Below are 15,409 nucleotides of genomic sequence, written 5' to 3' on the forward strand. Positions count from 1 at the left end.
ACACACGGCTCATTTATCCTTCTTGAGTGTAAAAAAAATTAAATACAGTAAAAACTGCCCTGATGCTGCCGTGCGTGCATTGTTTGCAATGAACTTTCATCAAAGGAATCTACATGGTTTCTTCAAACATGTTTTTTGGCAAAAAACATGGTGGTGGCAGACAAAGTCATAGAAGAATATATTTTCAATGATCATATGTTTCCAACTTTCTGAGGAACAGTTCTAGGACTTTATGTTAATTGTAAAGCACATTCAAAGATACTGTACTTACTGGTATAGTGAGACACAGCTGCAGGAGCACCTTCAGTCATTCTGTCATCCGCAACTGTAGTTACACTTATATTGTACAAGGTCCCAGGAGACAAGCCAGTAATGCTTTTTGACATTGTTGTCACATTCTCTCTTTGGGGATCATTTCCATCAGTCCATTGTACTATGTAGAATGAAAAGTTTCCTTCTGGTTGGGTCCAGCTCACCGTTATAGAAGATGTTGTGAAATTGTTGACAACAAGATTGGTAGCTTTCTCAGGTTCTGAGCAAAAGAGGAGATGAGTTATTATGTTGTGTCATCTAGAATGGTCAGGTTAGCAGATTTGATCATGTCCTTACAACAATTTTTTGGGGACTTTTGTCCAAAATTTTGCTATAATCCATAGAAAACCATGTTTGTTTTACATGGCAATTTTTGCTATGTAACAACAAAGTAAAAAGAAAACCCACCAGAAATTAATTTCATGTAAACAGTCTGACTCATTTTGCTCAGCATTAACGCGCAAAAAAAAATCCAATGCAAATTGAAAGTATAACATACTGTCACGTCCCATCGGAACGAGAGGTAGGACCCAAATGCAGGAACTCGGAAGACGCAAGGTAGTTCAAGAAGAGACTCGTTTATTGTATGCAGAGGTCGGGGATCGAGCAGGCAGTCCGGTGCGGCAGCGGTAGTTGTGACGTCGGGGAAAAAGAACAGATGAGCGGACAGGCAGGAGTCGGTACACGGGGAAACAATCAACGGAGGCAGAAGGATCAAGGAGTCAGGCTTGCAAGGTTGGTCGGAGAACGGACGAAGGTCGGTTCACACAGGATCAATCAGGAGTACGAGAGTGCTGGAACGGGACATAAAGCTCAACGAACTGGCGGAGGACCAGTCGTCACCGGGTCCTATATATACGGGGGATGATCAGACCGCATGAGGCACAGGTGTGTGCCTCCCAATTAGCGCAGCCGCACGGGCACCCGCACAGCTCGTGCTGAAGCGGCAGGATCATGAAACATACAGCTCTTCAGTTTGTGGCATTTTGCAATGTGATTCAATAACTGAGGGATGACTGGTTGTTCCACACAATGGCACAATTCACATACTTACTGTAAAAAATGAAAAGAAGAATCCACTGGTTTCTTTTAGGCAGGACACAAAACTTTCTCTAACAAAGACCGCTGTTTTACCACACTATTTTTCCTAGTTTACTTTACACCCGCCCCCTACTCATAATTACAAATGTTACAGTTCTTACGCAACCCATCAATGTGTTTTATAATGACAGCGTCCACCACCGCTGTTTTAGTTAGCAACGTAGACCAAGCGAGCTCGATATGCTGCTTATGTTTAATTTCGATATTAAGAGAGAAAGTTAAAAAAGAAATGCTGTTGTTTTAAGATCCAATGACTGTGTATGTGTATGTGAATAATCGAAGAAAAAGTTGTTAAACTGGATGAGATTTTCTCTTTCTTCAGTGGGAAAGGTCTGGTCGGAAGCCAAAGTAGAAAGTACAGGATGAGATGGTGTCTAATTTTAAAATGCCACCTTGCCACAGGCTGATCCAGGATGAAAGCACAGGCAATACAGTTTGGGAGCATCATCATCATCATAACCCCTGTTGTCGGTTGCTCGTGAGAGGCTGGCTGCTTGAAAAGTAGATCTTGGGGTAAAAATGTCTGGGCACCCCGGGTGTACAGTATGTCATACAATATTTAGCAGGGTTTTTTTTTTTTCTTTTAATCAGAAGGGTTTTTTCTTTGTTCTGATCCCGTTGGCTGAAAAGGACTTTCAGCTTGTGTCACAAACCTCTGATACGGGTCGGATAGGTGTCACCGCCCAGAGCAGCGGTGTGGCCACGCCCCTTTTGGCAGTTGCCAAGTCTTGCTCATGACAACTTGTATAGCAAGCATCTTTTTGGAAACATTTGACTCTTCAGTGTCGTGCATTAGCATCCACCTGATTGTTCTTGTTGACAAGAAGCAGCACTGAGTGAAGGTGTAAACTGCCAAATGAGCTTTTTATGCTTAGTGATAATAAACTGGTTAACCACAGGTTATACGTCATGTAAAAGGTAATGTTTTATGTGTAGGTTATGTATAGCTTTGCATTTGTTCATTTTAATGGATGAGGAGGGTTGGATTTAGTTCACATTTAATATTATACTGAGATCTATGCAGTGTATTGGCAACAATGTATTTTTTCAGTTCAGGGATTTTATGTTAAAAGCTAACAAATAAGCTACTATGCTGCACTTTTGTGAGTTATCCATTATTTTGTAAATCACAGTCAAAGATCTACTTACTGGTATACTGAGACGCTGCTGCAGGACCACCTTCAGTCATTCTATCATCTGCTACTGTAGTTACACTTATATCGTACAAGGTCCCAGGAGACAAGCCAGTCATGGTTTTTGACGTTGTAGTCACATTCTCTCTTTGGGGATCTTTTCCATCAGTCCATTGTATTACATAGAATGAGAAGTTTCCCTCTGGTTGGGTCCAGCTCACCGTTATAGAAGATGTTGTGAAATCGTTGACAACAAGATTGGTGGCTTTCTCAGGCTCTGAGCAAAAGAGGAGAAGGGTTATTATGGGGTGTCATCTAGAATGGTCAGGTTGGCAGTTTTGAGCATGTCCTTACAACAATTTTGTGGGTCTTTTGTCCAAAATCTTGCTATAATCCATTGAAAAAAAATGTTTGCTTTTTGAACGCATTCTGATCTGTTCTGTTCTGGACACATGGCATTGAGGAGATTGATTGACTTTCAGTGGATGGCACTGAGCTCAAGTGCCCTTGTCAGGTAGCAAAGTTCGGGGTCTACCTCAGAAGCGTCCGCCGTGATCGCCCGCCATATGTACCGGGGGCGGGTGGCAGACCCCGGGGCATTTCAGCGCACCCGCAAAAAGCGTCACGGTTTCAGTTCTCAAACATAATCGAAGGTGTAATGTCTGTTAATGAGAATATCCTCAGCCAGAAAAAAAGGCGCCAACAACGACGCATCGCGCCAACCGGCCAGAGGAACTGTAAAATACACCTACATTGCTATTAATAATTACTCGTGTCTAACATCATAGAATGATCATTTACATAAAAAGTATTTATCAGAACTACAATACTCTTCTTTTTATAGGAAAACACTTGTACCTGGTACTGAATAAAGCAGAAGAAAATGGATGGATTTTCTACATTTATTTCTCAAATAAATATTTTGGCCTCAAACAAGTTTTGATCATTGGTTTCATTCTGGAACACAGTAGTGTATTTTTTTTTTTTTATCTACAAAGGTTTGAACTTTGAGTGTTTAAATGAGAGAATTGTGAGAAAACTTAAATGCCTGTCTGACGAAAGTTTATAAATTGTGTGGTTAGGGACTTAACAGCATTAAAACATATAAGAAACAGAAAAAAATATAAATAAAAAAACATACTGTAAACGAAAAAAAAATGCTGAAAAAAAATCTTCTAAATCAAAAAATATATCCTGTAAATGTAAAAAAATATATAATGAATGAAAAAACATTTCAAATAAAAAACTACTATGAGAATATCACTGAACGCAAGTATTTTTGGAAAGGTAACTGCATTAAACAAGGGAACACGATACTATTGTATATTACTATGTCAGTAACCTAATAACATAATTGTCTTCGAGATTTATGAACATTTTACGAAAAAAGAAATAACACAATAAATTCAACAACCAAGCAGAGCCAATGAGTTGCCTCAATTCGACTTTTGAGAATTACCATGACCTGGATGAATAAAAATGTGCACTGACATCAGGAAAAGAAAAAAAAATACATATATATGCTATTAGGATAACACTATATAAATATTTTTAAATCATATATTCATTTAATTGATTCCATGATTCATCCATTTTCTACCACTTATCCTGTTCAGGGGGAGCTGTGACCTGGAGGGTATCCCAGTCAAGCCACTCCCAGGGCCTATTCCTCACATTTTCATCCATTGGCAAGCACTTTTCAGTGCTGTCTGTTTTATAGCCCTTTCCTCATTCCAGTAGAACTCACTCATTGTGACCTCTTGACAGCAGCTTGAACAGTTGAGGAAGACTTGATACTTGGCTCCAGGGGTCAACCCAGTGAGTGTACCAATTCCAAAGACGTTCCCAAGGGATAAAATGCAACTTGGAGGTGAGGCAAGTGTTATATTTGTTGTTGTTGTTGTTGTTTCCTTGCTGTTACACGGCTTTTCTGTGAGAGAACAACAACAAAGATGGGAAGAACAAGAAAATGAAGATCCCAAAATACTTTTTCATTTGAATTCACAATACACATTACACAATACACAATACTAACAGTGAATACAAATGTATATTTTCAGAGGAATATACTGCACCCCTATAAATGCGTGTGTAAAATGAATGTGTCTACGCACCATCACAGTATACATCAGAGCCCTGCAAGGAAAGAGGAAAAAAAAACTCTTTTAGTTCCATGCAACCGCAAATGTCAGTCCAGACTTTGAATCATCAAGCAGAAAAGGAAGGTGGAACAACCATGAGTGGCAAAAGTCTGTGACAATATGTAAGATTATTTCACAAATACTATTCCTCCCCTAAAAACAACACAGACCTTGAAAAAAACAAGAACAGAAGAACACTGTCAATGCAAACATTAATCATAAAATGTCCTACCTCATATTTATTTTGATCAATTCCCTCAACCCTTTGTAAAGGCTCTGAATATAAATACAGTATTGTATATGAAAGAATGACTGAAAGTGATACTTTGTTCTATTGGTAATACTGAAGCAGACAAGTCTTTGCAACTGATGAAACTTGAGGGGGAAAAAAACACGGAAGTGGATCCTGAAATATGTTGATTTCAGTGCATTGGAATTTGATTCCAAGCAGTTCACCTGACATTCAACTCATTGGTCAATAAATAGCCTCATTCTAACCAACAGCCACGGACACGACATTATCTCCATACACCGGCCTTCCTATATGTGAGTTAAGACTTTATTTAGCTCTGCATGCAAATTACTGATTGACCACAATCACTCAGATGTTTCCTTTCAATTTGTGTTTCACAAGACCAAACATTTGAACATGTTTCACTTCTCAAAAAAAAAAAAAAGAAAAAGAAAGAAAAGTCCAACTTGGTAGCCAAATATTAACTTTGACACAGAGAGAGCAACACAAAAGATCAAACCACGAATGAACAAGTAAATTAAATATTACACCTTAGTGCTCGGCTCAAACATTTATGGAATATTCTGCCCTTCCTTAAATCTGTCATTTTCGATGACCAATTTGGAAAGCAAATGTAAGGAGGGTGGCATCGAATGATGTTGTACAAACTGCCTCCAAACCTTATTTTCAATAACAACGTTTATGACTATAGTTTTGTAAATGTTTCTTATAGAAGTTAAATAACTAAAATACAGATTAAATATTTGCTTCTTCATATTCCTCAAGAAGAGCACATCACAAATAATAAATCTTTATTTGAAAAAAAGGTAATTCACTCTAAAGTTAGCGGAATTTTCTTCAAAACAGTCACAGTTGCAAGGTTTTGCAAATTAATACAGCACAGCCACCCACCTCTCCCCAGAGACCAGACTTTGCATTTCATTTTTTTAATCACAATGCTGACCGCAGCCTTCCTGCCATACCCTCTGGGCCTCTATTCTTTCTAAATATGGCAGTGCCCCCAGGTTTTGTTGAGGCAGTGCTAGCAAGTTACTGACCTTTTGTATGACCGAGACATAAAGTAGTAAGTACATATGGAACCACTAAAGTCAAACACAATGTCCTACTACATTGTACTCTTGTTCTTCTCTCAACGTGTCTTGCTGGGGTAGGTTCTTACTTTGGCATAAGTGTCACAAAACTGTCACAAGAAGTGCGCTCTTCCGAGATCTCACTGGCTTTGCTGGTTTTCTAGAACAGATATTTTGAGAACCATCATGTCTGCCGTTGGCCAGTCAGTTTAAGCTCCGGGGATGTTGTGGTATTTATTATCCATCCATCCATTTTCTTAGCCGCGTATCCTCACAAGGGAGTGCTTGAGCCTATCCCAGCTGTCAACGGGCAGGAGGCAGGGTACACCCCTGAACTGGTTTCCAGCCAATCGCAAGGCACATAGAGACAAACAGCCATGGTATTTATTTTTAATTGTTTTGAATAGATTTTCCACAGTACGATTCCCAATACTACGCAATGTATTCTTTCAAAAAGTCCTTTTAATGTGACAGGCCTGCGTAGCGAACCAAGACTGAGGTTAGTTTTCTTGGCTTTCATACTGGAATAAAAGCAACAAGCATTCACATTGTGCTGCACTGGGGTCAGTTTGCCAAAGGACAAAATGCTGTAAACGCTCTGATGGAGAACACAACTGAAACCCATCATGTTGTTTGCCATTTTCTTGGCCTTGTGAAAGTCAGAAAATGTCAGTTTCCACAAATGATTTGGACAAGGACAAAACTAACTTGAGCCAAGATTGGACTTATGCTTCTAATCCTTTTTGTCACTATTGCATGACACTTTAGACAGACACTTTACAATTTTTCCTTGCTTCTTTTTAATTTCAGTAAAAAAAACAACTTATTAGTTCTCTTTGAGGAAACATTGCGGTTATTGGATTTTTCAGACTTTCACCAGTTTGAAGGGTTGAGGTCAAGGGAATTGTAGTGAAATAGCATCAAAACTCCTGTTTCTATAAAAATATCATGTTGCACAAAGTAATTGTTTCCGGTGACAAAGCTTATCGTAATACCTTCTTTAAGTGGCCAACAGGTTAGAATTGAATCAGGACCAGCCTCTGCTGGTGGCCTCCAAGTTGTGGACATCATTTCCCCATTCATATTTTGACTACAAATGACTCAGTAGTCCTTAATGGGATTAGTTTGAACTGGATCATCTACAAAATGTTTGACACCACTGCCAAAAGAATAAAAAAAATTGTTGTGAAAGATGCATCATTATACTTTTGCAATTTTGTTGTTTTTATCAAATTAATCTTCAACTGTCTCTGACCAATAGGACTTCTCTGAGTGTGCTTTGTATACTTTGTGCGCTAATGTTTCATATATTCTCTTCAGCCAAAATAAACAAGGCATGTTTCAAGTCTTTATACCAAGGACCGAGACAAGATGTAAACCATACTCCAAAGCCCCAGGAGGGAAATAATATCCAAGAAAAAGTTTAAAGGGTGAAATTATTTTTGAATGGTCAAACATGTCTTATATGGACCTCAGCCGGCGACCCTCTGGTCCTGCGTCCTCAGTCATTGCTCTTTGAGTAAGTCTGGGGAAGAGGAGGAGGAGGAAGTGACCGCACTGATGGCTACATAAACATTACATCCACCCGAAAGGCAGCCGGCTGGCCTGCCGCTCTGGGTCCTATTAGGCCGTCTTTGGTAAGCGCCTCCAGATAACACCCCAGTTCCTTCCTCTGGAACAAGGCTTGGACTTCAGCACAATCAAGACATCACCTTCAATGCTGCCACCCAAGGGCGTGCCTTGTTGACCTCGGCTACATATAGTCTGATTAGTCGAAACAAAAATATACTGCTCGGCATGGAATGCCTTGGATGTACATGGTTGCATGCCTGCGTGTGTACATGCTGCAAAGATAGTATTTCTATGCCACTGGTAGTGTTACAGTACCAAATCTCATCTGTATCTTTTTTGTTACGAGGTTGAAATCCCAACCCAACCTGTGTGGAGTTTGCACGTTCTCCCCATGCCTGGATGGGTTTTCCCCAGGTGCACATTCCAAAACATGCATGGTAGGTTCACTGAAGACTGTATATTCCATGTTGGTTTGAACATGAGTATGAATTCTTGTTTATATTTTCCATGCAATTGGTCAGCAGCCAGTCCAGGGTGTACCCTACCCCTCGCCCCACATCACAGAGTAGGACAATGTGTACATTTATCATTGCAGCAAATGTCACGAATTCATTTTTAAAGGTCAGAGTAAGTATTTGTTTCTCCAGTTCATTGGCTCAGAAGTTTCTCCTGAGAAACACATTCATTGTTTCTGTGCAAGCATGACTTCCTGTACACACCCAGAGACCCCGGATAACAGATCAACATAAAGGACTTTTAAGATAAATATTTTGCTGTATTTCTAACCTCAGTCTAATTAAGGTCTGTTACAAGAATGAAAAGAACCACAAGAGTTTGAAGAATACATTAACTCTCACATTTAAATGATGTGTATTATTTTGTTGTAGTTCTCTAAAATGTTGTGAACAATCATTTTGGATTTGGCAGTAATAATAACGAGCTCTGAAGATTTTTTTTTCATTATTCTTTAGTGTTGTTGATGATAAAAATAAATTGACATTTAACAGAAGAGTGCTGAGGGGGAAAACATGCATGAATATGTTAGCTAGATGGACCCATACTATTTTTTTTCAAAATTTCAAACAGCTCAAAGTTATGTATCTAACATATCTGTGACGTACTTTGATCAACATACCCCAAGTATAATTATAGTACACATACCTAACCTACAGCATTTCTTTCATTCATCCATCCATCCAAAATTTAAAACAAATGAACAAAAGGAGATCGAGTAAAAAATGAATAAAGTAAAGGTACAATATATTACATATCATAATTAAGTATAAATAATATGGAAAATAAATAAAATATTGAAAAATACAAAATGTGGATGAAGCATCTTTGCAACAAACTGATAACTAACAAAGAAAAGTAGTTACTATATTATTATATATGACACCATTCATTTCCCATTAACTATATTGGCCACTCCTTTGAAAATTCCCTACATTTATAAATCAGTTCTGTATGTGTGACTTACTCATAATTTTGACGTAAATTTAATTTTCAGGCTTGTGAAACCTTCTTTCTTGAGAAACTCAAAGTTGATCTATATGAACTGGTATCGATCCAATGAGTTGTGATTCAGATGGTCTATGTGTGTTAATACTTCTGTGAAAGCAGCATAGTAACACCATATTCGACAAGAGAATATTGTAGGAGCAGCCAAAATGTGGTCGAGGGGCTACTTCCAAATATCTCTCACCATAAGACTACATTTGTGCGTGTGTGACCTGGTATCCTCCTCGCATAGCACAATCCTGACTTATCTATCACTGTGTAGATCAGAGGACATGGAAATATGGGATGTAATGTCCCCAGCACAGTACTACCTAGTGTACACAGTGTGTTTCAGATAGCCATCAGAGTTCTGTTCACATTGACTGTGTACAGAGTCACATGGTGGAAAAACATGCGTAAATGTAGGCATACCCTTGGAACATCGATTGAGGTAACTTTCAAAGCAAAGTTTCCTACATATAAGCATGAAATTAAGTCCATAGCTAATGTGCCGGAGGCTCGATATAGGATTGCCAATGTTGACGATGTATAATATTTTAAGATTTAAAAGGAATGTAGTTTGATCAAAATACTGTGGCGACCCGTAACGGGACGAGCCGAAAGAAACACATACATACATACTGTGCTTTTTACTAAACGCATGTTTAGATGTCTATTATTGGGTAGGGAATGAGCCAGCACTTTTTTATCCTCCCTGTGTCACAGACCAGCGGGGACTCATCCATCCATCCATCCATCCATCCATCCATCCATCCATCCATCCATCCATCCAGCCATCTATTTTCTTCCATTTATCTGAGGTTGGGTTGGGGGCGTGGGGGCAGTAGCCCAGGCTTCCCTCTCCTCAGCCAATTCCTCCAGCTCTTCCGAGGGGGTCCAGGAGTGTTCCCCTGCCAGCCAAGAGACGTAGTTTCTCTGGCGTGTCCTAGCACGTCACCGGGGTCTCCTCCCAGGGAGGCGTCCAGGAGTCCTTCTAAACAAATGCCTCTCTTCTGGCACTTCTCAATGCGGAGGAACAGCAACTCGACTCCGAGCCCCTCTTGGGTGACTGAGCTTCTCACCCTATCTCTACAGGAGAGCCCAGACATCCTGCGGAGGAAACTAATTTCAGCCACTTGTATCCAGGCTCTTGTTGTTTCGGTCACAACCCACAGGTTGTGACCAATGGTGAGGGTAGGAACGTAGATCCACAGGTAAATCGACAGCTTCACTTTTCTGCTTAGCTCCTTCTTAACCATAGCAAACCGATTAAAATTCCAAATCACTGCACACGTTGCACCTATCTGCCTGTCGATCTCCCATTCCATTTTTCCCTCACTCATGAACTAGACCCCAAGATACTTGAAATCCTCCACTTGGGGCACGATCTCATCCGTGACCTGGAAAGGGCAATCCTTCCTTTTCTGACTGAGGACCGTGGTCTCAGATTTGGAGGAGCTGATTCTAATTCCAGCCACTTTACACTCAGCTGCAAACCCCTCTAGTGAGAGTAGGAGATCACGGCCTAATGAAGGCCATGAGCATGTTTTGGGGAGTTGGGAGGAAAACAGAGTGCCTGGAGGAAACCCACACAGGCACCGGGAGAACATGCAAACTCCCCAGTCCTCCTAACTTTGAGACAGACGCTTCAAGCAGTCACTCCACCATGCCGCCAGTTCCCCAAATAACAACAATAGTAATTCTTGAATAAGTATATTAAAATAAATTATTTAGGATGGTTTGAGAATATTTTTGGAAGGCTTCAGCCAAGATTGGAATCTCAAACCTCTCAAATCTCAAATATCACACCATTAGGTCGAGATATATATTTTTTTTTTTTTGGCAGTAAGGTGTATTATGTCTGGGCATTGAATTGTTACTGAGCAGACAATGATGAATAAAACGAGGAATTCTTTTCGACCTGCTGCCTCATTTGGCCGTGACCTGCCAGGAGGTCACTGATAAAATTATCTACTATCTGCTGACAATAAGGCCTTTGAGGTCCGAGGACGAGCCTGTGTCTCATTTACATGCATTAGGGGAACTGTGACTCTTTGTAATTCATCTTGTACATGAACAGCCTCAAGTAGCCCCCTGGTCATAGGCAACCATGTTAATTTAAAACTGGACCGTCCTCATCCAGTCTCAACTATTTTGTGAGTGGGTGGAGGCTGTGGCATTCCACAGAAAACTCTTGCTTTGTGACTTGCGCACATACTCCAGACCATTACGTGAGACATTTCCCTCATTCAGATACATTTAGAGAAATCTGATGTCCGTATCCTATACATCATTCACCCATCAGCTGTAATTTAAGGAAAAGTATCATGAACAAGATGAGGAAAGCTAGCTCGTGACACAGAATCAGTCACACACTGTTCATAGTTACTTCAGGCCACTTATGAAATTTACCAAACGTCCCATTTCCTTGTTCCAAGATGTTTCCCACTGATAGCAGCGTCACCACCATTTCATTTTTCATACAGTGACTGGGCCCAACGGGGAGAGAAAGAGTAGAACCATATAAAGGCATGGCCAATCTCTCCATACCATGATAAACTCATGGGAAGTCTTGTACTTTTCCTGAGTTCAAACACGCTCCAATCCCATTTCATAATGATTTTCGATTATATTTATTGAAGATTCATGCCATTCTACGTTCATATCCTCCGTGTTGTTTACATTAGTTGCTGTCGGCCTTGTAGCACTATTGCTATGTTTTAGTAGGTTTTTCTTCCCAATTAACAGAGGAGAAAATTTCCCACCTGGAACGAGTCGGCCAGATGCCCTGCTAAGCCTCTTTGGATGAAAGAATCCGTCTGACCCCTCAGAGGTTCACAGGCCTGGTAACTAATTGATCAGATGAAGGGACACAAGGAAGCATTGTGCTTATTCAATCCTGGTCTGAGCAAACCACAATAGGTTCTACCGAACAGGAAGGAGTCATGACTAAATTTATTTTTGAAACATTAACAAAGCATGCTGTGTTTTTTATTTTATTTTTTTTTACCCTAAAGCTGAATCCATTTCTAAAGGTTTTTTTTGCCAGTAAACAATAACGGAAATAAATTATTTGGTTTCATTACTACGTTATAAAAACTTTATTAACACTTTAGCTATATGAGAGAACAGAAAATTGACTTCATCTCTTGTATACAATTAGTCTGGTCTTTGAAGTGCCTGACAATGCATTAAATGTCAAGTTAACCAAGTTCTTTGTAATCAGCGTTCATCTGAGCCATTTATCCTCAAAAGGGTCATGGGCGTGCTGGAGCCTATCTCATTCATTGTCGGGAATGAAGAGAGGTACACCCTGAACTGGTTTCCAGCCAATCGTTGGGCACAGATAAAGAACCATTCACACTCAATTTCATACCTACGACCAATTTAAAGTCTTCAATTAACCGACCCTGCATGATTTTGGGATGTGAAAGGAAACTGGAGTACCCGGCGAACACCTACACAGACACACGGAGAACATCCAGACTCCACACAAGTAGGGCCGGGTTTTGAACCCCGAGCCTCAGAACTGTGAGGCAGATGTGCTAACAAGGTTCCCACGGTTCTGCCTTATATCGGATTATTTCTGAAACAAAAGAAGTGATGGTAAGGGAGTCTTTATGTGTCAGAATTTTTGACACTCTTAACGGTCATAAAACGACTTCCGTTTTATGACCTTTTTTTAATGACTTCTGTGCATTAAAAAAATTTATACAGTATTGTGTACTCCCGCGAGGATTTAAGTGTGTGGCTTGCCAGTGCCAACTCACTGAATATGACACTTTATTTATATTATACCGTGAATCCAGGGCAGCCATATAATGTTATAACAATATTCAGCTCAGTTCTATTAACAGGATTTTGTTGGTATTTGTATTTGATGATGACATGTACCGCATGTTAAGTTGACAAATGTAACTCGCCATCTTGGTGATGAAATGCTGCATCCGCGAATACCAACACGATGAAACGCTCTGGCCATTAGCTGGTGTGTGAGGAGGATACAGTTAAAGTATGTCATGACTTCGTAAAAAAAGAAAAAAAAAGTACTGCATTGTAGAGATAACTGGAGTTCTGTTGCGTGCAGATTAGCATTAGCTGTGTTAGGCACGTACTCAATTTCTTAAAAAAAAATTGGTTTCCTTTAAAGAACACCAGCGTTAAGAGGACTATTCTTACTATACTTTGAGACATGAAGAAATACAAATAACGGGTATCAGTATGCAAACCACCCAAAATGAGGAAGGCAAAAATTTCCCCCTTTTCAGGCTGAACTTCCTTATTTTGCCCATAGATGTATCTGCCCGAGTTAAAATGTTTCAATACTATATATAGCTAATAATGAATATATTTTTATGACCTGATAGAGTAAAATACAGTAACCCTCAGACCACACTATGGAGCATGAGCAGAAATATCCAGTGTCTTAAAAACATTAGATACAAATCACGATTTATACAGTTATCAATTAAAGTTTTTCGTTGCTTGAGCAGTCTATATATTTTTTCATGACAAACATGTTATTTGTGCTTTTTAGAAGACTATATGGAATGAAATGTGTTGTTCCTCACGCGAAAACTGTTATACAAAGTCAAAACAAAATTAGACATTTTGTTGTTCTACTGTGAACATTCACACCAACTTCCTCCGTTGCAATTGGTGCACTCCAAAAATAAAACGCTACTTCTGCATTTGCTGAGTTGCAAACAACGGCGACGATTTCATTGGTGAGAATGTATGACCTTAAACGTGCACAAAACTGTACAGGATGTTATACTGATCTGTACAAGCGCCGTGGCCACTGTGCGGTTTCTTATGTCAGCCGAAATGCACCATGTTCACTATAACACAATGGCCACTTGTCAGTGTTGTCACTGCTGTGTGGTACATATGTAAAATCATTCCAAGAAGAGATAGTGGGACACAGCCTGTGACTGGGAACAATTCACGTCACTAAACAGGATAGCTGGATCAAATCAACTGTTTGTGGTGTGAAGACTTGTTGTTGGCCGCAGGCGTGACATGGACACTGAGCGGTCTCCCATTCCAGTCCTGACCCCTCTGTGTTGGCCACACACGTCCACATGCCATTCTCAACCCCATTTGCCTTTTCCCTCCAGAAAGACCAGTGTAGCAAGGACAGGTGGGCCTCTCCACACACACACACACACACACATGCAATTATGTAATCCCACCTCACTGGGATGCATTCTGTCCCCCGCACGGCTGGTATTAATGGGTTCATTCTGTTTTTCATATCTACAAACCAAAAAAAAAACAAAAAACGTTTCTACACTAATACAGTCACAGGACACCTCTTTAGGTACACCTGCATTATCTAACAGTGGCCAAAATGACCACAATATTTTTTTGCCTGGTTTTACAAATTGACTAATGCTGACAGTGGCAGATTATTCATCTATTCTTAGCACCACTTATCTTGAATAGGGACACAGGGGGGCTGGAGCCTATCCCTACTGACTTCAGGAGAAAAAGCAGACTACACCCTGAACTGGTCGCCAGTCAGTCGCAGAGAGTCAACCGTTCACATTCACATTCACACCACCTGCACCAAATACAAAGCGACTGTACCACTACAAACAGCACCAGTGACTCAGTGACGGACAAATTTAACAATGTCTTATCATTGGGGTCATGGTTTGGTGTAAAATCAGAACTGCATCATGATGACAGATATCTCTAGCACTATACCGTATATTGATGCATTGCAGTTCTACATCACTGCAAGTAAGTAACAGACACTATATATATATCAATCGCAGGGCACATAGAGACAAACAGCTGTGCTCACAATCACACCTAGGGGCAATTTAGGGTGTTTAATTAATGTTGCATTTTTTTGGGATGTGGAAGGAAACCGGAGTGCCTGGACAAAACCCACGCAGGCACGGGAGGAACATGCCAACTCCATGCAGAGGGAGGCCAGGATTTGAACCCCAGTCCTCCGAACTGTGAGGCCAATCCTCTCCAGTTCCCCTACTGTGCTGCCATATCTATCTATCTATCTATCTATCTATCTATCTATCTATCTATCTATCTATCTATCTATCTATCTATCTATCTATCTATCTATCTATCTATCTATCTATCTATCTATCTATCTATCTATCTATCTATCTATCTATCTATCTATCTATCTATCTATCTATCTATCTATCTATCTATCTATCTATCTATCTATCTATCTATCTATCTATCTATCTATCTATCTATCTATCTATCTATCTATCTATCTATCTTTATTAGAATTTGTTATGATCTATGTATGCATTATTTAATCATGATTATTAGAATTTAATTTTAAGT

The 15,409-nt window shown here is 39.9% G+C and overlaps 1 protein-coding gene across 3 annotated transcripts in view; it reads right to left on the reverse strand.

Annotated features, from left to right (window-relative positions):
- Positions 1–15,409, reverse strand: part of LOC133501651 (receptor-type tyrosine-protein phosphatase eta-like) — a 39,298-nt gene that overhangs the window by 23,112 nt on the left and 777 nt on the right. For 2 of the 3 annotated variants that reach the window (XM_061821463.1, XM_061821465.1), the window contains exons 2-5: positions 4,661–4,682; positions 4,294–4,476; positions 2,563–2,823; positions 272–532 (exon numbers count right to left, since the gene is read on the reverse strand). In XM_061821463.1, the coding sequence (XP_061677447.1) occupies positions 272–532; positions 2,563–2,823; positions 4,294–4,476; positions 4,661–4,682 (727 nt within the window). Of the gene's footprint in view, positions 1–271; positions 533–811; positions 840–2,562; positions 2,824–4,293; positions 4,477–4,660; positions 4,683–15,409 lie in introns of those variants that run through there. The other variant, XM_061821464.1, reaches the window with a different exon arrangement.

This window comes from Syngnathoides biaculeatus, chromosome 6, assembly GCF_019802595.1.
Source record: "Syngnathoides biaculeatus isolate LvHL_M chromosome 6, ASM1980259v1, whole genome shotgun sequence".
In the NCBI taxonomy this organism is placed as follows: domain Eukaryota; kingdom Metazoa; phylum Chordata; class Actinopteri; order Syngnathiformes; family Syngnathidae; genus Syngnathoides; species Syngnathoides biaculeatus.